The 24,878-nt window shown below is 37.4% G+C and overlaps 1 protein-coding gene across 2 annotated transcripts in view; it reads right to left on the minus strand.

Moving 5' to 3' along the window:
- The window catches only part of HDAC9 (histone deacetylase 9), a 460,761-nt gene that overhangs the window by 17,981 nt on the left and 417,902 nt on the right, over window positions 1-24,878 (minus strand). For both annotated transcript variants that reach the window (XM_009282056.2, XM_019472795.1), the window contains one exon: window positions 6,504-6,637. In XM_009282056.2, coding sequence (XP_009280331.1) covers window positions 6,504-6,637 — 134 coding nt within the window. The remainder of the gene's footprint in view (window positions 1-6,503; window positions 6,638-24,878) is intronic.

Consider the following 24,878-nt stretch of genomic DNA (forward strand, 5'->3'; position numbering starts at 1 on the left):
AATCTTTCAGAGAAGAGCAGCTCAAGTCAGTGCAGAAATAACCAAACCACTGGAGAGACAGTTTGGACCAGACACAAAGGGTCACATTTTCAAAGCTTTTACATGGCTGAATTGGGCTTTTGTGCCCAAAGTAGCAGATGAAAGTAGAAACTGTGTCCACTAATAATTTTCAAAGTAGGAAAAACAATGTAAGTGGACAAAAATCACTCAGGCCGCCAAAGTCTGCCAGAGGCATATCAACAAATGCTTGAAGAAGGAATTAATGACGGAAATTTCACGTGCCCAGAAGGTGATCTGAAATGATCCTTGGGAACATGGAGAGAATCTGAAACTACAGCAGTCTGCACTGAGCTGGAAAATCTAGAAAATCTAACAATATCTGTATTGTCCTTAGTACTGTCATGTCTTAAAGCACCAAGATTAGCTTCAGTGAAGATTATTGTAGAGTGCAGTTAGAGATAACTGAAAAGTGAGACAATTGCAAGCATAAGGTAAGGAGCATAAAGAGTCCTGACAGAAGCAGAGGAAAGGGAGAAGGCAGACAGGCTCCTCAGGGATGTCTAGGCTGCAGGAGGAAGCGCTACAACCTCCCTTTCCTGGATAAACTGTGCAAGAAGCATATCAGCACCAAGACTGGGCTTTGTTGCTCCTAGGGTTGCCTATGATTACAGAGGACTAAGTTCAAAGATCTCACAGGTCCTCTGTGTTCTTATATTAGCAATCTTCTCAAAGTTTCTGCACTTTCTGTTTGTATATAAGCACTTTAGGCAGGTATTTTTGTGATCCACTGTTACAATGCGGTACATAAACGAGTCAGTTTTCAGTAGGGAATAGGTTCAAAGGCACAAAGGGTCATTAGCACCTACCAGTCCCCAAAAAACAAGGAATGCCTTGGAGGTATGTAACTTTGGAATCAGAATATTCTCTGTTTCCTTGGCCAAACCACTTCCTGACTAGCACTGCCCACCTTGGGGACTTTGATGTCACCATCCTGACCTCTGGCACATACATTGCTGCTGTTTCCTACTCCATCTAATTCTCTATTTCTGGGCCAATTTCTGGACTCTGGGTTTATGCAAGCAGCAGTTGACAGGTGGCTTAGACTCAGTGTTAATTATTTTCTAGTATTAGACTCAGATTAACAATGAGGATGTGAGATTGTGACCAAGTTTACCATGCAATTTAAAATTGATCTCAGGCCATATTCACTTCCATGAATATCTCCATTTTGGAGAGAGAAATGCTTACCTGTTCTGGCAAATAACCCCTTTTTAACGCAGTCCAGGCCCTCTTGGCAGAGCTCACTGCCTAACTGGCCAGCAGCCCCAGATTCACACTGAATTCCACAAAGGAGAAAAATGCCAACTTTTCATCATCAGCAGGAAAGCTGCAGAGTACGAGCTTTCCACTTAAATTACCATCCCCTCCTAAATGCCAGCTCAACAGATTGCAAGAAAGAAGCACATACTTCACACTCTGCAAGAAAATCGTCCAGTATAAGTTTTCAAGCATGCTTGGGAGCCAACCAATCACAATGTTTTGTCAAATTCTACTTCAGACTGAAATTCAAGCCAGAAGAATATTTACTAGAAGATGTTAAATTTAGTCACTTAGAAATGTTTTTGCACTTAGGGCCAAATTCAGCCTTGGCCGTCACAGTCAATGAGAGCAGACATGCATCTTCTGTGTGCCTTTGTTGCAGGGTCCCGCTGGGCAAAGCACACTGTGGACTGCACTTCTCTGTTTCCTCTATGCAAAGAAGAGCGTGACCCCGTCTGTGACTAATTATCACTTGTTATAGACCATGGCAAACTGCTGTACCATGTAGATAGAGCTAGGAGACACTGCCCAAACCTGTAGACAGGTCAGAGGGACCATGATGTGAGACTGACTTCTATGTCCCATGGAAATATCCCACCTGGCTGCTTGAAAAGGGATGGTGTGAAGGAAGAACTAAATCCTCAGTTTTTGACTCAAAGAGTTTTGTGCTTGAAAGAATCCTTCCTCATTCCCTCTGGCTGCATAAGAACACCCAACAGAACACATGGAAATTTATGTTGGAAATAAGATGCAGGATTTAGGATACTGAACTCAAGGAAAGCTTATCCCTGAGGGCTTTTTAAATCCAAGTAGTGCCTCTTCAAAAGTAATGTGGAAGAAAGAAACCAGAACCTATCCTTGCATGTATAGAGCAGCCTTACTCACCACCACCTGGCACCAAAAGGCAGAGCAGAGGTCTTTATAGCACTGAAGCTAGGACGGACAAATTAGTTTGGAATTTCCATTCTCCATGGCAAAGATTTTGGGGAAAGATCTCAATATTCAACCCAATTTTCACACACTTCTTGGAATAACATACAAATCTTAACATTTAATGGTTTTCTTAATTGAAGTAATATATAAATCTATATATGCTTTAAAAATAAGTATTTGAAACTATACAACCAATCTGCGAAAAACTGTAGAATCATTTCAAGAGTATCACAATAAATGAGAGAACTGAATTTTAAGCATGAGTATATCATCATCTCAGAAATGCTTAGGTTTAAAAGCAATGCCTCTTTTCTAATTATCTGAATCCATCATTTCCTTTGTTTTGACAGGTGCTCTTTTAATGGACAAGTTCTCAAATCATGTTGAGAAAATTCAGGGATATGTTAAAGCAACTGATGCTCATCCTGCCTTTTTACCTGCCAGAAGGATTTCCATGTTTTCATTTTGGATTTCAAGGGAATCCAGCTGCTTAATCTCTTCTCACCTCTTAGGAAGATTTCCTTCCAAGGAGATAACCTACGGTGCTCCTAATTAGCTCTGCAAATGGTCAAATGGATTTTTCTCAAAGTGACATGGAAATTTTCTGCTTGTACACAGAAGCATGGACAAGAAAACCTGAGACCTTGAGAACTTTTTTTTTTAAATAATTTTATGTGTCAACTTTCTAATTAATAATTTCCTTTTCAGTTTTCTCATCATTTAAGGAGGGATTCACACAAGCAAACCAGATTGAGCCATTTCAGATACTATAGGGTGTCTTGCCTAATCTCCAGTTCCCACTCAGAAAGGGTGTGGATCTCCTCTAAGTTCTGTGTTAGATCTACCATTCCTGGGGTGATGTCCTGGATACCCTAAGGTATCTAAAAAGGCACTAGGCACCTCTATTTAGAGAACTGGGTCTTAGAAAGAAACAATTAACAATAGAAGTACCTCCAATCAGAGAAAACCAACAATTATAATCCCATTTGTGTTTCTGTCAAATTAATGTTCAAATTAATGTTCAAAAGTACTTCTGCAGAGAAGTTCAGAAGTATTGACCACACATAGATGGGGCTGATAGCTCATTTAAATTCTGAGCTCTTCCAAGAAAAAGAGACCTTTTTAATAGTTTTTTTGGTTAGTCTTCAAAATCAACAACTGTATGCAGGAATTTCCTGTGCCATGCTCAAGTTATTTAAAGAAGATTAACTTGATAGTGTATTCTTTTCCTAGTGGCTCCACTTGAATTTGCTAAGAGAAGAGTAAAAAGTTATCTTGCTAAACAGATCACTGTGCTACAGGCGACATATAACTAAGAGCAAAATATATCTATTTTGGATGTCAACCTATTTTCCTTCTTGGTGTTCAGAGACAAATAAAAAAAGAAAGCATTTTTCACTTCTAAGTTTGATGTTACCTCTGCATATGAAACCAGCTCTCCATGAAAGTTGGAAGTTGTGGCTAGTTTTACAATTACTCTTTTTTAAAAATGTTATTCTGCTGGTAATAGAACATATGAAGCAGTGACTTTCTGTATTGACAAGTCCTGGCCAAAAACAACAAAAGAAAAGAAAAAGTTTTCAAAAAAACCTGCAAAATGTTTATGAATTCTAATCCTCAGCACATGAATAAATACATCTGACAAACTGCAGAGTACCTTACAAAGGCCTTTCCCAACCTTTCTAATTTGAGTTCAATTACATGTGTAGTGTTTAGAAACTGAAGTTCATCTTGCCAATGTTTTTAAACTAGGCTTGCACTACATACCATTATTTGTACAAGTGAAGGGCAGATAATAAGTTATAATTATCCTATTAATCACCTGTAAAGAATTGCATTCAAGGAAGAATGCATCCTCAAATTACAATAATTGGTTGTTTGACGAGAAACATTTTTTTCTGTCCTTGGCAGGAACACACTTGGAGTTTGCTGTGCAAGTTCATGAATATTATGCTGAAATCAAGCAATGTATATGCTATGGGCCATGTGGTGTAGATTGCCATAAATCTGTAGATGTCAACAGACGTGCTGATTTCTAACTGCTAACTGGGTATCAGACTTCCTCATTAGTGTCTGCTCCTCGGCAACACCTTTACTTATTCTTTTAAGCAAACATCAGTTTCTTATGGTAGTGCTGGTAACAACATCCTCTCTGGAGTATTTTTCTCTTCTTAGCAGCCACAGCATATTTTCTCTTTGAAATTCTGCTGCACCAGACCATTTAATGCATGTCCCTGAAGACAAAGCTTTGAGTAAGAGCACATGAGCATAATGCTTATTGCATGAGATGTTTCAAGTTATTAATGATCATATTCTTTTATGAGTGAATTAAAAATGGCTACATGGTTATATTTGTCTTTATTCTCAGTTATTGAATTTTTGTCTCTCCTGAAATTTGCTTAGCTACATTTTGCAAACAGATAGACTCACAGTTTATCTAATTTCCCAGTCTCTAGTTACTCTAAAATAAAATGGAAGAAAGCCTCTATTCCAGTACACTTATCTCATTCCTTTTTCTCACAACCAATATTTTTGCTTGGATAATGGCTAGTCAGTGACAGCAGAAATAGTAGTTGGGTGGGATATAGTGTTAAAATAAAACAAGGCAGTTTTCATAAATGGGTAGCACCACCAAATGGTCACAACTGGATAGAGGGACCCAGGTACCTACACAGAGGAAGACACATCATATTACCAGCATTGTACCATTTGCATTAGTCCCACAAGGGTGCAAATTTCAGAGAATGGGTTTAGAAGGGCTATGAAAAGCCACTGATGCCATAAGATACTACCACAGGGAAGATGAGGACAGAGAATATCAATGAGAGTGCCCTGGAATGGCAGCTGATCAGGAAGGCAATGCTGCATTCACTAAGATTGTCAAATACCTCAAGCTAGGTTTTGTAATCCATATTTCAGCACCTACATAAAAGGACCAACATTGAGCTGAGCATCTATTTCAATAGTGCATGTCACCACACTGGAAAACTCTCCTTATGGGACTTGTCAAAGGTAATAGTAGATAAAACCCCATGAAAGCTTTTTTGTGTGTGTGTGGACATGTCTACTTCTTTAAATTTCTGAGAATATTTTTGAAAAAGCTATCACTTTATTAATTGCATGTATAATGTAAAAAATAATAAGCATAAAAATGTTTTTTCTCAATGGGTCATAAAGATAAAAAGCAAAGGTTAAAAAGAACATTTAGAAAATCCTTCTATCCAATATCCATCAGAAGACACATTACTTCACATATATTCACATAGGTATGAAGTCTTGAAGTGGAAGGGAACTGGCAGACTAGCTTGCAGTTTGGCACTAATACATTTGATTGGAGAGATTATATAGTTACTACCAATTCCCCTGAGGAAAAAAAAGTAACACACTGCACTTTATAACAAGATCTTGCAAAATTCACAATTTATGGTAAAGGATTTTGCCCTTTCATAAATGATTTTGGCTGCACCTTCAGCAAGCTTATTTTCCTTCTCACCATATTTGTAGGAGAAGAGATATTTTCTAGTGGACAACAAAACCGATTTTCACTAATATGAATGTTTATCTTGTGTTTGTGTACATAAATAGCACGTACTCATATTTACTTAGTCTGATAGTCCACTGTCAAATGTTTTTAAATAATATATACAGAGTTTGATAAATCTTGGACACTCCATTTAAACTACGTACAGATCAACCTGAATCTTCATTTATAACTTAAAAAAATTTTTTTTGAAGTCTTGGACACATTTTTATTCATGTTCTTCAATTTCAAAAGCCTCTGAAATATGTTCTTTCATATGCCAGGTGAAGTCTCAAAATACTGCAAAAGATGTGTCTTTGCAATATCCAATTCCTAAGACTACCAGATATCTTGCAAAAGCCATTTTTTTTCCATTATAGTTGGCTGGAAGGTCTGATCCTGATAGATGATATGCACACCAATGACTACCGATGATGTCAAGTCTGGTATTCAGCACAATATCACCAAAAGCAATTTTGAGGTATTAAATCTTACTCAGAACTGGGAATAATTTAGGCAACACTAAAGGATTTATATAATCATTTAATTTAGTGGTATTTATCCAAACCAGCTCATCTGAGGTCTGCTCATTTCTAAGACATGTTCAAATTGCATGGTTTTTATACCAAATGAAAAAAGGAATGATGCTATTGTTACTAAAAGAAAATCAAAGATAGGCGTTTCAGCAAACTTGGATCATTCTCTCCACCTACGATGATTTATGTTTTACCTCATTTCCTAAAAGGGCGTTTATACAGGCTTCAGATGCATCACAGATGGCAGTAAGGTCATGTCCTCCCTCCAGTGCCAGCACCACACGGCCATCCGCTAGCTTCAGCAATTGCTCGGTTAGGTGACCAAAACCTAGTATTCAAATACAGTAGTGCAAATAATTAAAGCAGAACAGATATTACTGACATATTTCACATCTGCTGCATGAGAATGTAGAAAGCTCAAGGATATTGCACAGGGAGCATGGGATATATTTAGTCCAGTATTCTGTTTCTGACTATGGTCCACACCAGATGCTTTGGAGTTAGGTATATGGAATTTTGTATGAGGCAGATGTGAGATAATGTCCCTCATGCTGATCCCTAATAGCTGGAGATTAGTTGAAACATGAAGTTGTCTCTCTTCTTACCGTCATTAACCATTATTACCCCAGATTCTCTTCCTATTTGCACGTCAGTGTAACATATACCCATGTTATTCAGAGATATCTGACATAACCCTGGTCACTTATGGCATCAATATGACAAATAATATTTGTAGTTAAGCTATGATACTATAATTAAAAGTAATTGTATTTTTCAGATTATTTTTTTATTTACAAATTGATTCTTCCTTTGTATTTGGGGTTTGAGTATAATGTACAACCATGGAGTGAAAAATAGTGGAAACATATGTAACTTCTTAGCTCTATTTTGAAGTGTTTTTGGAGGCAGCAGTAACAACTGGATCATTAATTTTGATTCAAGCTTTTGGTATAAGTTGAAACTGTCCAGAACTTCGTAGATATCTCTACGAGTATCACTCACTCCTGACCAACAATGTTCTAAGCAATTCTGCACCACAGCCAAAAATGATGGTACTTCATTTTATGTGGTGATCTATAACTACATAAACACTACCACAAAGTTTTCACCTGTGATTCAAGTAAAATTAATTTATTTCAGTTTTAATGACAAGAAAAAATTGCAAGAAAAAATGTTAATTTGGAGGCAAGATTTTGGAGAGAAGTTTTGTGGTAGTTTCCTGGGACAGCTATCATTTTTGATTAACCTCCTTTAAGTGAGTAATGATGAATAAAGCTTTGAAACTATTGAAGTTAAAGACGCTCCATATCTTGTTTTTAACTTTTCTACTTGGTCTGTTCTAGTTGCTCTACTGATGATCACTACTTATTCCAGTGCATTTCATAGCTTTAAATAAAGCATTTAGAAGGTACCTCCTAAAGCCTGGGGCTCTATGAAGACAGGAAAATCAACATCTTTTTATTACGTTCCAGTGAAGAATGTAATAAAAAATTAAAAACTACAAAAATTACAAGCATATTTTCTAGAGGAATTTTCCAAGGCACAGACTTAAGGCTTGATCTGGCAAACAAATGATCACACAATTAGTTCCATTTACATCTTAGGACTTTGTTAAGCACTTGCCCAATTGTTTTTAGAATAGGGACTTTAATGATACCAGATTTGGTTTAGCTGTTCAGACAAAAAAAGAAAAAAGAAAAAAGATCTGTTTGCCACTTAATCTATAGATGATCACAGAACACTTGAGGTGAAATATTGTTTCCTTAAGCCACTCCACAATCTTCTATACCCTCTAAGAACTGCAGGTTTGATTCTAGCAAAGTAACTACACTGTGGTTCAAATTACATACAGGGTTGAAAAACAAATAAAATCTTAAACTCTCATTTAAGCTCAACCTTTCCTCATTAAAAAAACCCCACCCAATCCTCTCTACAAAAGACCAAATTTAGACAGGATAATAAAAGCGAAGGAAGGAGTGGAATGAGGATAACCTTTGATCTTTAGCCAATTTCTACTTTCTTTTACCTACAGGATTTATTTCTGTCTGCACGTTACACATGTGATCTTCGGATTCATAAGAAGAGAGTGCCAGCAGCGTAAAGTGAGTCGTGCATACAGCATTTAAAGGAAATGAAGAAGAATGAACAGGCGTAGACTCCCCACATCTACAGCTCACCCTTTGGGTCTGTGAGAAATCCAACAGCACTTTTAAGACACCATTATCCTTCACGTTATACAGCTTCTGTGGAGAAGGGAAAGCTCTACCACGTTTCCCCTGCACATTTTGAAAATTTTGTATGACCGCAAATGTTGCTACTGCCACATCGTAACTTTCTGAGGTATGTGTGGCAATAAATGTAAAGACTCTCTCAATGCCTTTTTCTTCTTTTAGGCAACTATACATAATATAACTCATAGACATTGTTACAATGTTAGTTTGTCTGCTTGGTTTCCTAATGATTTTCCTAGTATCAATGTTATAGTAATCATCCCCGGCTGAGTCAGGATCCATGCAATGAGCCATACAGAAAGCATCCTTCCCAACAGAGATCATGGTAACAAGATAAAGTGTTGCCAAATCAAATCAACATGATGGGGGCTTTTATTCACTGTATCTACCCCGAGAAAGTAAAGGTAACTTGCTAGAAAGGGAGGAAATAACTTTAGCCAACAGTACCAACATTGCTTGTGACTGAACGAGTTATGGAAATTCTTAACAAAGAAACTTGGATCCTGTGTCACTGCAGCAACCTAGGAAAGATATTAGCTTCCTCAAGGAAATCCCCTGGAGTGCAGAAGTAACAAAATGGAAAGAAAGGAATCCCAGTCAAGTAATGGTTTTAAGATGGGCTGTAGTTCATGCCAAATAATTAAGAAAAACAAGAAGAAAATAGTAACAAGCACCATGAAAAGAATCAGTCATCTCCCCTGATATAAGGAGATCAAGCACATATTTGATGCCCCACTGACCAACTCTAAGGTGAGAAAGGAGTCAGACGAGCATTTTGAATCCTGGGTCTTCAGACTCACATGAATTTCTAGAAAGCAGCAGCAGTTCTTGGCCCTCCTATTGTGCTTGCTGACAAAGGTGCCAGCTGTGATGCTGGCTTTAAAAGATGCTTTCGGTTTGGATATGCCATATTCTAAAACTGTATGCTTTCACAGTGGTGCATAACAGCTATAGATTAGTGGCATTTTATAAAAACAGAAAAAGTTCAGTTATAAAATGAAAGCCATGTTAAAACATCAGTGCTTGATTTTCGGTCCAACCTTAAATAGGCATTGCTTCTTTGAGGCTGCAGGTGCCTTCGGGTCATTTAGAGTCTGAGTGCCTGACTCAATGACAGGTATTTATTAATCAGGGCTTGAAATGTCCCTGGCAGTATCCACAATTATTTGTGTTCACAAACGTGAGTAAAAATGTCACATATTAATAATAAAAAAAATAGTATTTAAAAATCCAATAATTTCAGTCAATAAATGAGAAAAGATTATACATACAGGGTATTTCTTAAATCTTCTTGATGTGCTCAGTGTATTTGTACTTCAGAGAAGTAGCAGAATTTTTTAAAATTAGGCTCATGCAGTGTGCCATGATGTTGTGAGCATGGTTTTGTGCCAACTATTATTCTCATAATTTCTGTAATTTAAATATTAGAAGTACCTGTTTCCTTCACAGATCCAATATTTAGACATCCAGGGTAGAATTTGCAAAAGCACTTAATATTTGTTTGCTATGATCCTACTAAAGACAATGATAAACCTTCGTTTTACACAAGAAACAATATTAAAACACTACTAAGTAGCTCTGAAAATCCTACTCACCAATTGGTTTACATTTTCCTGACAAAAAAACCTGTGGGTGCACGATTGTATATCTAAGCAAGAAAGACTAGATTTAAATGGAAACCATTATAAACCATGTTACGTATTGGAGAAATACGCAGTATATGAGCTGTTATCTGCCAACCTTTGAAGTAAAAATATTTTAAAGTATTTTAAAATGATATGAGAAATATATGAGATATATTATAATATATTTAAAGAATGAAGTAAAAAACTTTTAAAACAAAGACATAACATGTACTCTTTAATTATACCCTTTCCCCTCCTTCAGCGCTATATACAATATTCAGCCTTATGTAAGAAAATATTCTATTGTGGGAAGGCAGAAAGAGAGAAAACTAATACAGTATTATACTAATGATCAAGCTGCCAGGCTGTTATTGAAGGACACAGTGTGCTGATCACTTGAATTACCATCTAAGCAAGTAATTCAGCTTTTAGTGGACTGATCTCCCAGTATACCACTAAAAGCCCTGTTTTGTTTTGGTTTTTTTCTTTTGTAACAGACAAGCTCACCATGTGCTCCTTCTAGTTCTGCCAAACAGCAAGGAATGACATAGGTGAAGCTTCTGCCTCATTTGACCAAAGTTGCTGGAGTAACTATACTCTACCTGGACTTACTGAAAACCAAGAAAATGTTAAACCCTATAAAAAAAGAACCTGGAGTTATTTCAGTTTTCTATGTTTGTTTTTGAGGTATCCTTACCCTGAAAACCTGAAATGGAAATTGGCAAACAGAGAGCAGGTAAAAGACTTCTGAACCAGGCCAGTTCCCCTCCAATGGACTCATCACACAACTGCGTTGTGTATTACGGCCAGATGAAGTAAAGCTAACAAGTCAGAGTTTGTATGTACAGCTTCCCATTTTGAGAAAGAAACATTTGAGAATGAAGACAACTTGTGAATGTTATTCTTTTCACATCCTTTCCTTAGCAGACAGGGAAAGGAACCATATGGACAGGGTACACTCCCAGCCAGCATCACAGCACTCCTTTTTTGCATAAACAATCATATATGCAACTTCAATTTGCTCGCCAGCAAATGTGCAAACACCCAGTTAATGGGGACTAAACCTGCCTCAGCAGAAGACAGCCCCCTTCACTCTCCCTGATTGTGCATAAGGAGAGCAGATATCTCCTGCACAGTCACTTTTTGGGTGACAGCAGGCTGAGGAGAGCAGAGCCACGGTGCTGGCCCTTGCTCAGGGGAGGTGGCTGGTGGAGGAACAAGGACACATCAACAACCGAAAGGTTGGCAAAGCTTTGGAATTATGAAGAAAGCCTCAGCGCTCTCAGCCTCAGCAGCGGGGCCCCGACAGCTCTTTCGGCTTCAACGTCTTAAAAGCTACAGTCCGACCCTAAATTACAGGCAGAGTTCTGGTGAGCTCTTCTGGCTACTCGGAGCAGCCTGGAGAGGAATACACGCAAAACACAAAAACTCCACAGTCTCTGTCCTGGACCTCCAAGCATGTATTTAACTATTATTTACCATTTAATCATGTCATTACGCTCTAATTTACTTGAGAATGTGTTTTCCTCTCATTAAAACTGTTGCAATGATCGCTGCCAGAAGTCTACCCACCAGTGTTCTGCGCTCCTTCCCTGTGGTTCTTTCGTGACTATTTGATTAATTTTCATTGATATTCTTCCAACAATAGCATCTAAAATTAACTGGGTCAGTTTTTACATAACTTCCTGAGTCATCAGGCTATGTGTCCTAAATAAATATGTCCATACAGGAGTCAAATGATAATTTACCCTTCCAGCACTGGCAGGAGCTAGAACATTTTGCAAAGCTTGTGTTCTATGATAAGAAAGCACATTTTCTTCTCAGGTCTTAATTCAGGACCTTTTATTCAATCAAAACTTCATTTGGATTAAGTCAGAGGTTTGACTCAGTTGGCAGGATGTGGCCCTGAGTGAGGGGGAAAGGGAGATTTTAATGCCAAATACATTCTTATGAAAAACATTTTCCAAATGGCTGAAATTATGAAAGTTGGTGTTGAGGTACCTGAATTTAAATGGTGGAGATCTGGCCTCCAGGCATTAGCTGCTGATTTCTTGCTTTTAATACTGGAGAAGGAAGCTCAGTAACACTTCAAATTACATGTCTCAACCAGGCATTTAATTTAGATTAAATTAGACAGTAATTGTACGTTAAATAAATACCAATGGTCTCAGAAACACATTTTTTATGGATTAACAATTTATGTAATAGATGTTTTTATTGCATGCCTGTTAGTTCTACAGTAATATGTTTTTCATAATTAGCTGCTCTTTAGCTGCTACACTGAATATAACTTATTAAATCTCTATTAAGTACATACTCAAGGATACATAGGATACCTCTTCAAAAGCCAAATAATGCAAACCTGTCTCACTACAGGAAAAAGCCACCTTGACAATGCTCAGTAGGATGGTCTGAGCATCATCAACTCCCTTGAGATATGTATGTATCCAAGCGGGTCATATAGTCCATTGCATTTGCTTAGTCCTCTGGGAAGGAGGAACTTGTACACCTCCACCACACAATGGCAGCACTGACCACCTGACAAAATGTTCCTCAGAGAAAACACACGGAGGAAGATGACTCCCCCAAACTCTTCTCCCAACTAATTCATACTAAAAAAAAAGGAAGGGATTTCTTTTGTACCCTGTATTGTCAAGCAATAGGGATTCTGCATCCTCCAGGAAAGGTCATAACGATGTTCAAAATAATGATGATGTTTTTAGGGCTGTTATAATGCTGTCATGTGGATTCAGAGGGAAAATATTCAACCACAGATTTCAGCTGCCAGAGTCAAAGCGGGAACCTTTTCCCAAAACTGGCTGGATGTTTTTAGCCCTGTTCTTACTAGCTATTTGCTCCATGCCTTCCTTTCTTCTCGGTTTCCTCACATTCTCTTCATCTCTACCCCATGTCACACCTGGCCCAAGTAAAAACTTCCCCACTGTCCTGCCATTCTCCCCCTTTTTATTATTTTGCTTCCTATTTAGTAAATCCTCTACTAAGTAAAGTTGGCCAGGAAGCAAGATTATCCGTCCCACAGAGTTCTTCAATGTTTTTTTCAGAAACGTAGCTGTTCGGCATCAGGAAGCAGAGGCCAAGACAGGAAATGTAGAACTGCAAACAGCAAGGTGGCATTTCAGAAACTTGGATTCAGGTCTCTCTGAAAATCATCTGGGTGGTGAGGGGATTCTCCATGGCTTTTGGGGGGCTTGCTTTTTTTTTTTTTCCTTTCTTTTTTTTTTTTCTTTCTTTTTTTTTTTTTCCTTTCTTTTTTTTTTTTCTTTCTTTTTTTTTTTTTCCTTTCTTTTTTTTTTTCTTTCTTTTTTTTTTTTTCCCCTGGAGATTAAAAATCCCTCCAAAGGCATTCTATGGGGATAGTCTAATCAAACCGATAATTATCTACTGAAAATCTGTCCCACATATTGTGAAATCTGCCAAGCTGATAGTGCAAGTGGTAGTACTGTTATCATGATAACTTCTTCCAAATCTGATCAAGCTGCCTGATTTAAACTGATATACAATATATGCATCTGATGTTACAAATTACAGATGATTATATCTTCAAATCTGAGTCCAGACTCAGTAAGGGGTTGGCTAGAAAACAAGACATCTGATAAAAAAAATAATTCAAAGTATGAGGAATTTGTTTCTAATCCACGCTGGAATGAAAATCAGATACTACTATTGACTATCCAAATAAATCAGTAAGCTTGATTAAGTTTGGAGAAGTTTATTATAATGCTACTGCCTATAAAATCAACTTGACACATTTTTAAAACATGTGGGGCAAAGTTTCTGCTGTTATAAATGAGTATAGCTGAAATGTGGGCACTGAGTTATGACTGAAAACAATCTGATGGGAAGATCTAGTCTTATTTCTTTTTTTAACTGATGAAAAGCCAAGTCAGTTAATTTTGAATTGACCCAAGAGACTAACACAAAGGATCTGATTTAAAGCCCATCACTCAGAAGCTGAGAACTGACTGCCATTTTCTGAGGATGGTCTACAAAAATCTGCCAAGAAAAGCAGCATGGACTAAATGATCTTTCCAACATACACAGTTTCTCAGAGCCTACAAATTAAGGCTCTCACTTTATTTGCAGTCATTTATTGACCGTGCCACATCAACATATCGCATTAAATTAAGGGCTAGTTCCTTAGTCAGTGTTAATCAGCGTATACCATTATCTAAAGACCTGGCCTCCAGATGTGGATCATTCATCATTCCAAGATTAGGGACATAGATATAATAAGCATATCAGGGATGGGTTCTTGTAGGTGGATAGACTTGAGGTAAATACTCTATTTCCTGACCAATTTGGCATCAAGTCTCCTGGTGAACTAGTATTAGTATCAGAGGTCTAGTGCCCCTCAGGATTTGGATCACGTTGTTTAATAAACATCATTTTATAATATCAGGAGGGAATAAGGCAGTGCATTTCTAAGGGATTACTGTACATCTCAAGTAGTTACTCACTCTCCCTCTGGCCTTGTGCCTGTTAACCCCACCTGACATATGCTATAATCACCCAGAAATGCACTGCCTGTCACCACTTATTGAAAAGGTAACGTGTAAAACTCACTAAAGGAAATGGTATTGAAACTAGGTTTGAGGTCTGACTCCTTACAGTCTTCTGATTAATTGCAATTTCCTAGTAAAATACATTGAGCAACTTTCTATTATGCTGTTCTATTACAAAAACGTGTAAGAATTAAGGATGTGATTTCAACCCATACAACAGCCCCTTTGTCCCTTTTCATACTATTAAAAGGACACACAGATGCTTTGAAATGGTGGGTAAAACCCCACAGAGTAAAAGAAACTGTAGTTACCATTTGAATAACACAGGTGGCTCTATCCAGCTTTCTTCCCGAATGGAGAAGTCATGTCAGAACCATGTAACTCATGTTATTACACAGCAGAATTTGCAAGAGCCTTAACCCGCTGGGGGCACAAGAAAAGGTGGCGGGGAATTGCATGGGCCTCAGGTGAAGGCGGGACTGACACCACTTTGTTCTGATGCACAGGAGGTGGGAATAGGTAGAAGATATTTTTATTGGCTGTTCCCCAGAATGAAATATATGACCCATCGTCATCACAGATATGTAAAATTTTTAAAGAATGAGAGTAAAGATGTTCCTTTTCTTTTTCATTTTGTAGACATTAAGGCCAGATTCAGCTGCTGGGTGAATGAGAGGGCTTCATGTACAATACAACTTGTGATCTGGAACAAGTTGATTGGAATAGGAGTGGCCTGTTTGTTTCCCCAGAAATTCTTCCCCCCAGAAACACATATGAGAATAAAACATTTTCTTAGAATATCGAATATCTCATCCCTGTCTTTCCAGTCTTCTGACATACAGTTCTCAGAAAAAGCCCTTCTGTGAGCTTCTGCAGCCAAGCGGCGACCCACTAATTACCGCTTGAGAACTAGTGCTCCAGAAACTCTCATGGAATTCTTCGCCCAGTAGTTTTCTACGTTTTCTTAGAGAAACTTAAAATAATGAAATAAGCATGCAGGTGCATCGTAACAAGGCTGGGTGAAAAACGCCTTCAGGTGGCTGAGCAGTCATGGAGTATTACTTTCTGGATTTTCTCAGAGTGAGGCACAGAGTCACTCAGGAATGGCCTGATTCTGCAAGATCCTAGGTAAGCAAATGACCACTATCTCTCCTGTTACCATAGCACAACAGCAGTATTAAGGGAAGTTGGCAGACCTAAAATAATTGGTCTTCATTGGACAATAGAAACATCAAGACAAACAATGACATTTCTGTGCTACACTCAGACCTAAATCCAGCTAACTAGTGTCAAGGTAATTTGAGGACTCCAGATGTTGTTGCAGCTGCATTACCACAGTCATCTTAGTCATTCTCCTTAAAAGTGGGAAGTTCATAACAGGGCAAAAATCATTCATTCAGTGTTAAGATACTGTTTCTTGAGCAACATCAGTAATTTCTTCTTCAAGGGAAAACAGTATATTGGCTTTTCTAAATGGAGAAACTGAAAATCTACTACCAGAATAGCTACTGTTTCTCCCTCTAGAGTTTTAACAACTAGAAGTAAAATAACCTGCTGTCAGAGCTCAAAGCTCCCTAGCGGCTCCAGAAACTTAGCAAACAACATATACCGAACTGCAACATCAGGATTGCATTTATTCTTCCTTCTGACAAACCTGAAGAACCACAGCAGCTGAAAGCTTGGGCAAAAATTATCCAAACTTCATAGCAAAGCCACTTAGAAACCCTTGACAACAAAGGTGTTTGGCTGTCTCACTACAGATAAATAGAGAAGCTCAACAAGGAAAAATATCAAATTCAGAACAGCTCCACTCATCAGATGATACGGTGGTCACCCCAGCAGAGAAGGATGCACTTTCTAGTCATTCTCAGTTTTGGCCAAAGTGCTGGTTTCACTTTATAAAAGAAATGGCCATGGACCAAAATTCTAGCATCTTCCCACTGTTTTTACCTGAATTTTACAGCTGGACACTATGTTAGAGGGAAATAATTAATTAATTGATATTAATTACAGATGAGAGAGAAAGATGGAAAAAAACAAAAAAATGAGACATGAGAGAACTGGGAAAAGGATAAAAGTGTATTTTCGGTTAATAAAAAGGACTTATTAAATAAGATGACAAATAAATACATTTGTGACTAAAGACAATAAAGGCACAGAAGCAAAATTACTGGATGACTGAGTGGATGAGCATGGACAAAAATGAATGTGAATATGAAAAACTAAACATTGTCAAGGAATTAGATTTTCTTACAACCATTAGGAATGGTCAGAAAGTAAAGAGAGCAGAGAAGACTTATGACCTTATTTCTGCAAAGGGATGCAGAGCATTTCTGAATCCTTCTCCAGGGATATACTTTTGTATCCTTTATATACAGAGAAAGGTGAGGCAGTCCCACAGCTATATTGACATGAAAATGATTCAGGTTCTGTCTGCAGTGAACTCTGAATTTCTCAGTGAACGGTTACTAAGTCAAACAAGGTCTAAACATAGGCAGCTGGCACTGAATTGAAAATACAGTGTGTTTCAGGTGACAGGTATGTATGTGTAGGCAAAAATGTTAGTGATAACACTCAAAGCAAATAAGGTATTTAAATAAGCATGTACTTGGCAATAAGCCAGTCTCCCTGGGAGCAATCACATCACTTGCCATTTATTCAGACATACTACCATACTGTCACAGAGAAGTAACCCCATGGCTGCAATAGATTTATACCTCTGGAACTGTGAGCAAAATTTGACCAAGTAAGTGCAAACATTTCTCTTCTTTTAACCATAGTAAAATAAGTTTAGAAATTGCGAATGAAATCCACATTAAAGTTCAAACGCATATTTGGAGATCCACATTTTATCAACCAGAACCGAGATTTTACAGTGAATGCACAAGTTTCCTGAACTCATCTGGACTCAAGGAGTCAATAGTGGTTGCTTCTTCTGAACTTTAAGCTACTTGTATATCTTACCAGACTATGCCTTATTCCAGTGTGTCATCACAAATAAACTCAAACTACCTTTCCATATATACAAATCCCTAGTGGCAGTGGAAAGGGTGGCTTCTGTTTCCTTCCCAGGTGATGTGTGACTCCATCCCAAGCTGATAAGCCCTGGCATGTACCTCGCCCAACCTGGAACATCTCAAAGATGGCCTGGAAGGCTTTTTAACAAAGATCACAAACGGAAATCTTTAATTTTCTTTTCCTCATACCCGTTGTGAACTCAAACAGTAAATCTACATATGTATTATAACACTTGCAAGGATTTAGTGCTCAGATCTGAGTAGAAAACATGTCTGAAGACAAGTGCTTGCAGGTAGGTAAAGAAAAAACTCATTTCCAAACTGAAGATGACTTTTGGTGGTGGTAGCTATTAATAAAACACATTTCTTTAGTGCTAAAATCTAAATAAATCAGAGTAAGACCTGGATGTTGCCTATTCAAGAGGTGTGAAAGCCAACATGTGCAGCTGGCAGGGCTGATACAGGTGTGAGTGAGCAGATGTGTGGTGGCAGGCAGAGGTGGATGTAAAAAACCACTTTTTTTCATCCTATGCTGTTTCAGTTGCCCAAGAAACAGGCAGGAACAGTCCTTGTGACCCCTTCAGACTAGGATGTTTTTACCTCTTGTACATGCTGTACTGGGTCTTCCTGCATCCTCACTGTGTCTGGAAATGCTCAAGAGAAATTTGTTTCAACATGACTATTATCTGTTCTATGGGATTACTATATAGTGCACGCAATTTAATATTTGGATCAGAGCTCTGTCTGAATTTCTGACTGTGGCTTTTCACGGCCAGTTGCAACACGTAAATGACCTGCTGGTAGATGTTACAAATTGGACAATTAGAAAAATAAAAGCATTTTTATTTAATCTGAAATTAAGATTCAAGAAACAAGAAATCTAGAGCTCCACAGTGCCACTTTTGTATCAACCACTTTTAACAACAGAGCTCATGGTGCTTAAGCTTACTTTTCATTATAGAAAAGAGGATAACAGAAAAAATTATATATAGAAAAAAGGTACATGAACATTTATTTCCTCTATTATTTAGATTAGGCAGAAACTTTGAAGCTAACATTTATTGCTCGTTTAAAGTTCCAATCTGAACCTGGCCCTCTCTATACTGAGAAAAGCAGAGGTCCGGAATAGTAGATGTTCATTCAATTAACAACTCTATCTTAAAGCATATGCAAAAGGGGTCCATTGTGCAAGCAATCATAAATCTCACTTGGCCTAACTTCAGAGCAATTGACCTTACAACCCAAATAATGTTCCTTTGTGCACAGTTTTTATATGCAATTTCTAGATTTACTGTTTCAAAGAAAGAGCGTGTAAACAATTTCAGCTGAGCCTAAAGTGAGCAACTCATTCATTCTACAGCTGGATGAAAGTTTGCGCCAAAATGGAAAACTTGTTCTGGAAAGAGTCTCTATTGATACTACTTTCAGTGGATCCAGATTCAAATTTTTCATTTATTTATTTTCACTTGCTGCTGATATCTTAATTAGGAATGAAATGAGGAGAAGAGAAATGACAAGTTTTAGCTGTTCATTGGACAACAGAGAATATAATAGGAAAGGGTAATGACACTTTGCCAGCCCAAGAGCATTCCCTTGTCAGTCATCAAAAGACTGCTACAAATAAAAAATTCTGAGGACTTCTCCAAGAAAAAGGCAGAAGAGAAAACATAGGCAACATAAATGTAACTTCTACTTGCTCCCACCCTGACTATCCTGCATCTTAATGTCTTGATATTTCTTTTTTCTATAAACAAAATTTCAGGCCACATTTTAATAAGTTCAATATGCAAAGCACACATATCACTTCCATACATGTGTTCTAGGTGACATCTATATTGAAAGAGTGACAAATCCTTTCCTTGATTAAACATTGTAAAGCTTTTATTAGAATATTTACCAAAATGAAAATGTGTTATCTATATCAGTAGTGCGCATTAAAAATCTCAAAGTAACTGGCTCCAAGATGAATCTTGGCAAACTCTGAAGCCCATATGTGGGAGAGGCAAGTTTAGCACTTAGTAAATATCCAAAAATCTGCAATTAACCCCGAGAGATTCTTCAAATCTCTCTTAGGCTGACATGCTTTTTTGGTTAGCCACTTCTGGAGAGCTCTGGTACTCTGAGTCAGCCTCTGGAGGCTCCACTGGCCATCTAAGGGATCTGGGCTTTCAATTCAGACACCAAGGTTGGGTGGTTAAAGTTGGGGCAGCACAGAATATCTCAAACTCACTAGGAGGTTATCCCTGTCCTTATATTATATGTAAGTATGGCCAACCTTTTATACATTATTAGCACTGATTGAAGTATTAATTACAAATAAATAATTCAGACAGTGTAGCCCTGCTTCATGTTCATAATACTGTTTGTAAACATATGTTAGTATTTTCCAAATGTTATGTTCATAAAGTTGTTTGTGAAGATATGTGTTAGCATTTGCCAAATGTTATGTTCAGCTTAGAGGCTCCCCACACACTGCTTACTTTGACTTCCTAACCTTAATTATCCATTTCTTACTAGTGCTCATAAAATGACATCCTATGGTATCTGCTCTCTTAATGTGTAATTGAAACTTTATATACAACAGAATAGGGATTAATTAAGATAAAGTGATAACTAGTAAATAACCAGTTCTCTTGAGCACACAAATATCCAGGAATCTTTGCAAAGAAATACCACTCCTCAGACTTCAATGAGAACATAAATTAGAGCCTGTGACTATTTCTTAATAGGAAATGAAAAAGGGTATGAGCAGGGATGGGATGAATGAGTTTTAAAAGTCAAAGCAATGTTTACTAAAAAGAATAGCTTTTGCATTCCTATTTGCCTGGGCCACTTGCCTCTTTTGCAACCTGATAAAACAAGTGAGTCAATACAAATCAAGACGACTTAGTAGAAGAACAGCAAATGGCCATTGTAAAAGTAAATGCCAGAGGAAAAGGGACGCCACAAAGGCCCCAGTCCCACATTTTTTTTTGCAAGCAGATTTAACTGGCGTACTCTGGCCAGACACCTTTGGAATCAGACATGCCATTTCACTTAAGGAGAGAAAACAGCAAGATCGTGTCCAAAGACAGTAAAATAAAAGGGAATAATAACTTGACCTGTTACAAAGTTCATATTTTGAAAAGAAAATAGTAGAAAACTTGCACAAACAATTTCTCATGAGAATCTGTCCATTCTTCAACCATCTTTATGTGATAAACCAGGAATGTTATTCTTTCCTTCATAGACATACTGCCTTGTTTTCATCGATTTACCCTGACTGTCAAGGAGCCTTCCAGAAAACAGTGGATAAGCTGAGAATTTATGCAGTTCATATTCACTATCAGACAAATCACTGCAAAGTTTCATTTTCCCCCTTGCATGTCTGACAAAACTGCAAGACAGCCAAATACAGGTGTTTCGATATATTCAGACAACACTCTTTTTTCTTTCTCTCTTTTTAATATAATATTTTGTCATTTACTCTGGTGAAAACATTATGGTGGGTAAAGTAAGATCAAGCAATAATTCTAATTTTTTAAAAACTTTAAAGCAATTTTTTGAGAAACATGGGAGTTTAGACAGCACATTTATTTAGTTTTAATTTTTGTGCTGTCATACATCAGCACTGAAGCCCTGATTTAGAACACGTGCAGCTTGCCTTTGAAGTTTTGGCTGTTTTTTAACAATGGCAAAAAAAGATATAAAGAAATTAAACAGCACCAAAAAAAATCATAAAACAGGGCTTTTGTGCTCTTGATTTATATATTGTTTTTTATGTTTGTTTTAAAAAAAGCTTTATTCTCAATAATCTTTCATGGGAAGCTTTGCTCTGACATACCTTTATTCATCTAAGCTTTTTCTTCTGTGTTGACCTTTCTTTTCTCCTTCCTATCCCCCCCAAGTCTCTGAACAGTGCTTTCTAATATCATTTCCATTCAGTAGCAAAATGAGTTTATTGGAATTCTTCTGAAAATTGAAAGAGTAGAAAATGTGCAGTGATATGCTAAACTGATATTTTTGGATGAAAGCAATAAACATTCCAAGTAAACAGGACCTCCACATGAAACGGCTTTTTTCTTCTAGTGTTTGCTGGACTTCCCTTCTGGGTTGTGCATGTGCAGTGGTATACGTGGTCCTTTTGGTCACGTTACACAACACTGGTATTTTCCAAGGAAGTGCATGAAAGCTGATAGTTGCCGTTGTTCATTTTTGTCCAATGTGTTGTAATGAATACGAGCCAATGCCGTATTTATGTGTTCTGTGGCAGCTTTTTCCTCTTATTCTCTCTCCCTTTCAGCTCAAGGACTACATTGTTGAAACAACAACAAAACCACCACAACTGGCTTTACCGTTTTTCTCCTCCTTAGCATCTTCCATTCCCTGGAAAATTTTAGTGCATACTTAGTGTCATCTAAAGGTACCAACACCATGTGCTGTTAAGACCGGTTTTAATTGCAGTCTACCTTCAAAACCTATTGAAAGTAATATCTAGACAGACCAAGTCCTGAAAGTGTCCAGATGTTTGAAGCAGAACATTAAAAAAACCCATAATTCTTAATTGTCAGCCCAAATATAGATGTGTACAGTACCAGTGTGTATGTGTAGAAGGATATGTGCAGGGCATTTATGATAGCTGAGGGAGTTGGAGAAGCAGGGGCTGACAAGGGAGCTGGACTTTGTCTGAGGCATTGCAGGGAGGTTAACAGCTGCGTATCAGAACTTTACTGGGGACCTCCTCACTCACTGTATCTCTTCCCTTTCCTTCACCATCTCATATCCATATGCTTCATCTCTGCACCTTCTAAAATACTGCTTACTCATAACAGTGAAATAATGACAGCTGCACCTGAGAGAAAGTTCTTTTTGTATTCCAGCTCATTCATGGGTTAGTGCAAAATAACAGAACCAATAGAATCTCCTATCACCAACATCGACACCTGGATTTATGTCAAAATAGTTTTTCCCAGTGAAGTGTAGTGGTAAGCTTATTGCAAAGACACCTCTGAGTTCCACAATACCTCTCCATATGAAGAACTTGTGTAAAATTTTGACTGAACATAGAAGGTTCTGCAGTTTATTTTATTTTTATGGAATTTAACTATCAATTTTAGCAATTTGGTCTGTGTTAACAGAAAACTTGTTTATGATTTCATTTAATTTCATATTTAATCCACGACCTTTCTACATCTTGAAGCAAATACTGCTGGATGGGAAAAAAAACCCTTTGATTTTAACATTCATCAGGACTCTTCTCCCCTACCTTTAACCAAGGAAAAGTTAGCTATCTTGTCTCTGTTACTCGTTCAGGCCAGTTACTACTCAGTGGGAAGAGAGGAATCTCCCCAAGAAGGTCTGTTGCACCTTTTTTCAGAAAGGATGAAGGTCTCTTTGGAGTTAAACACCTCTCTATATTGACTGTCATGGAGAAATCTGGACTAATTAAGACGTATCTATGGCTCTGAAAGATTACTTACATCAAGGCAGGTAAAATTTGCTTTCATCTACCAAGGTCATGCTTTGGCGTTGTGAACACAGTATGCTCAGTGAGAAGCTTCTCAGGTAAATATGAAATTAGAGATGAATGTATTTAGATTAAGTAGGCTATGCCTCTGTTAATACCTCAATAAAAATTACTCTTGCTAGAGATTTTGTAGGTTACAGAGCCCTGCTTTCAAATTCTCTTTTTTATTTAAGCAAGTTATAATACTAATATAATAATACAATATTAGTAAATTAATTAAATAGTTACTAGGAAATTATTTATAAAAATATTTTCTGTATAATAATACTATCTAATATATTTATAATAATCATTCAAATCTCAAGCTAAGAAGTCATATTAGCATGTCATACTAATAATCTTTTTAGCTTTAAAGCCTATTCATCTATGAATACCTTGTAGAATATTTCCAGATTCATAAACTTTGAAAATAATTATATGCAGACAGAGGATTTCTATGCCAAATTTGTTCCATTACTCCCAGTAATAATTCCTCAGACTACACTTCTTCTGACTCAAAATATTCGTTATCCTACCAACCCACTTTGCACCTTGCTTTCTTTGTCTAAGACATACATCATCAGCTCTTTTAAGGTCCACTCAGTACTTAGCTCAATCTCCCCTAATGCATTTTTGTTCCACGCTCCTTTTCCCTTGAATATACTGCCACTTCTCTGCTAATAACATGATAAAAACTTGGTAAGTGGTATGCATTTACCAGGGTGGCTTTTAGATATCCCAGAAAAAAAGGAGTTTGGTTATTTGTCCAGGTGTTTTAGAAGTTAAGCCACCCGGTCAAAAGAATGGCTCCAGCTCGGACGTCTGACGTCCAGGCTCGCCATCCTCACACCTGGGATTTCCCAGGCTGAAACACAGGAAAATGTCCTCCTCCATCATGAATTAATTTGCTGCTCTCGAGCCCTTTCTTTCAGATTAACAGTTGACGTATCTCTAAACAGCGCCACCATAAATATCTATATCGCTTCAAAAAGGAGACATTTGAAAGAGGGGAATGATTGTCTATTTTAGAGAGATAAATTGAAGCAAATGAAAATCGAATCTCTAAGGACATGCTCCAAGAGTGAAATTTGCACAGATCAATCTCCCAAAGGTAGTAAGTGATACAAGCCATTGATCTGAAACTAGCACAGAAGGTACAGTTCAGTAACACAGTGAAATAATTATAATAAAATAGACTAAGGAATATTCCTGTAGTAGTGAGAGGCCTTTTCTCTGAACTTTTTTGACTGTATGCTTATTTTTGATGCTTTTCTAAAGCAGAGTCCACTAATTGTGCATCAGTTTTCTTAAAAGTTAAGGAAACATTCAGAGCAAACCAATATATTTCCCTGATGCACTGTCTTTCACTAGAGTTTTAATAAAGTAAAAACAGGTACTGAGCAAGGACGGAGTTATCCAATGAACTAAATTAGGTAGTTGAATCACGATGACAAGAAGGATGGGCAGATTTTGAAGAAAAAAGCAGGTTATTCAAGACATAATATTTGACATTTGGTTTATGATACTCTAATTGTCAGTAGTCAGCCAAAGCCAAAAGACTGCTATTTTCTTTCAGATAAAATATATGTCCTTTCCCTTCCCTTCCCTTCCCTTCCCTTCCCTTCCCCCTTCCCTTTTCCCTTCCCTACAAATTCTCAGCTTCACAGAAAAAAAAAAAAAAAAACAAC

Source organism: Aptenodytes forsteri, unplaced genomic scaffold, assembly GCF_000699145.1.
Source record: "Aptenodytes forsteri isolate BGI_AS27 unplaced genomic scaffold, ASM69914v1 Scaffold164, whole genome shotgun sequence".
Taxonomy (NCBI): Eukaryota; Metazoa; Chordata; class Aves; order Sphenisciformes; family Spheniscidae; genus Aptenodytes; species Aptenodytes forsteri.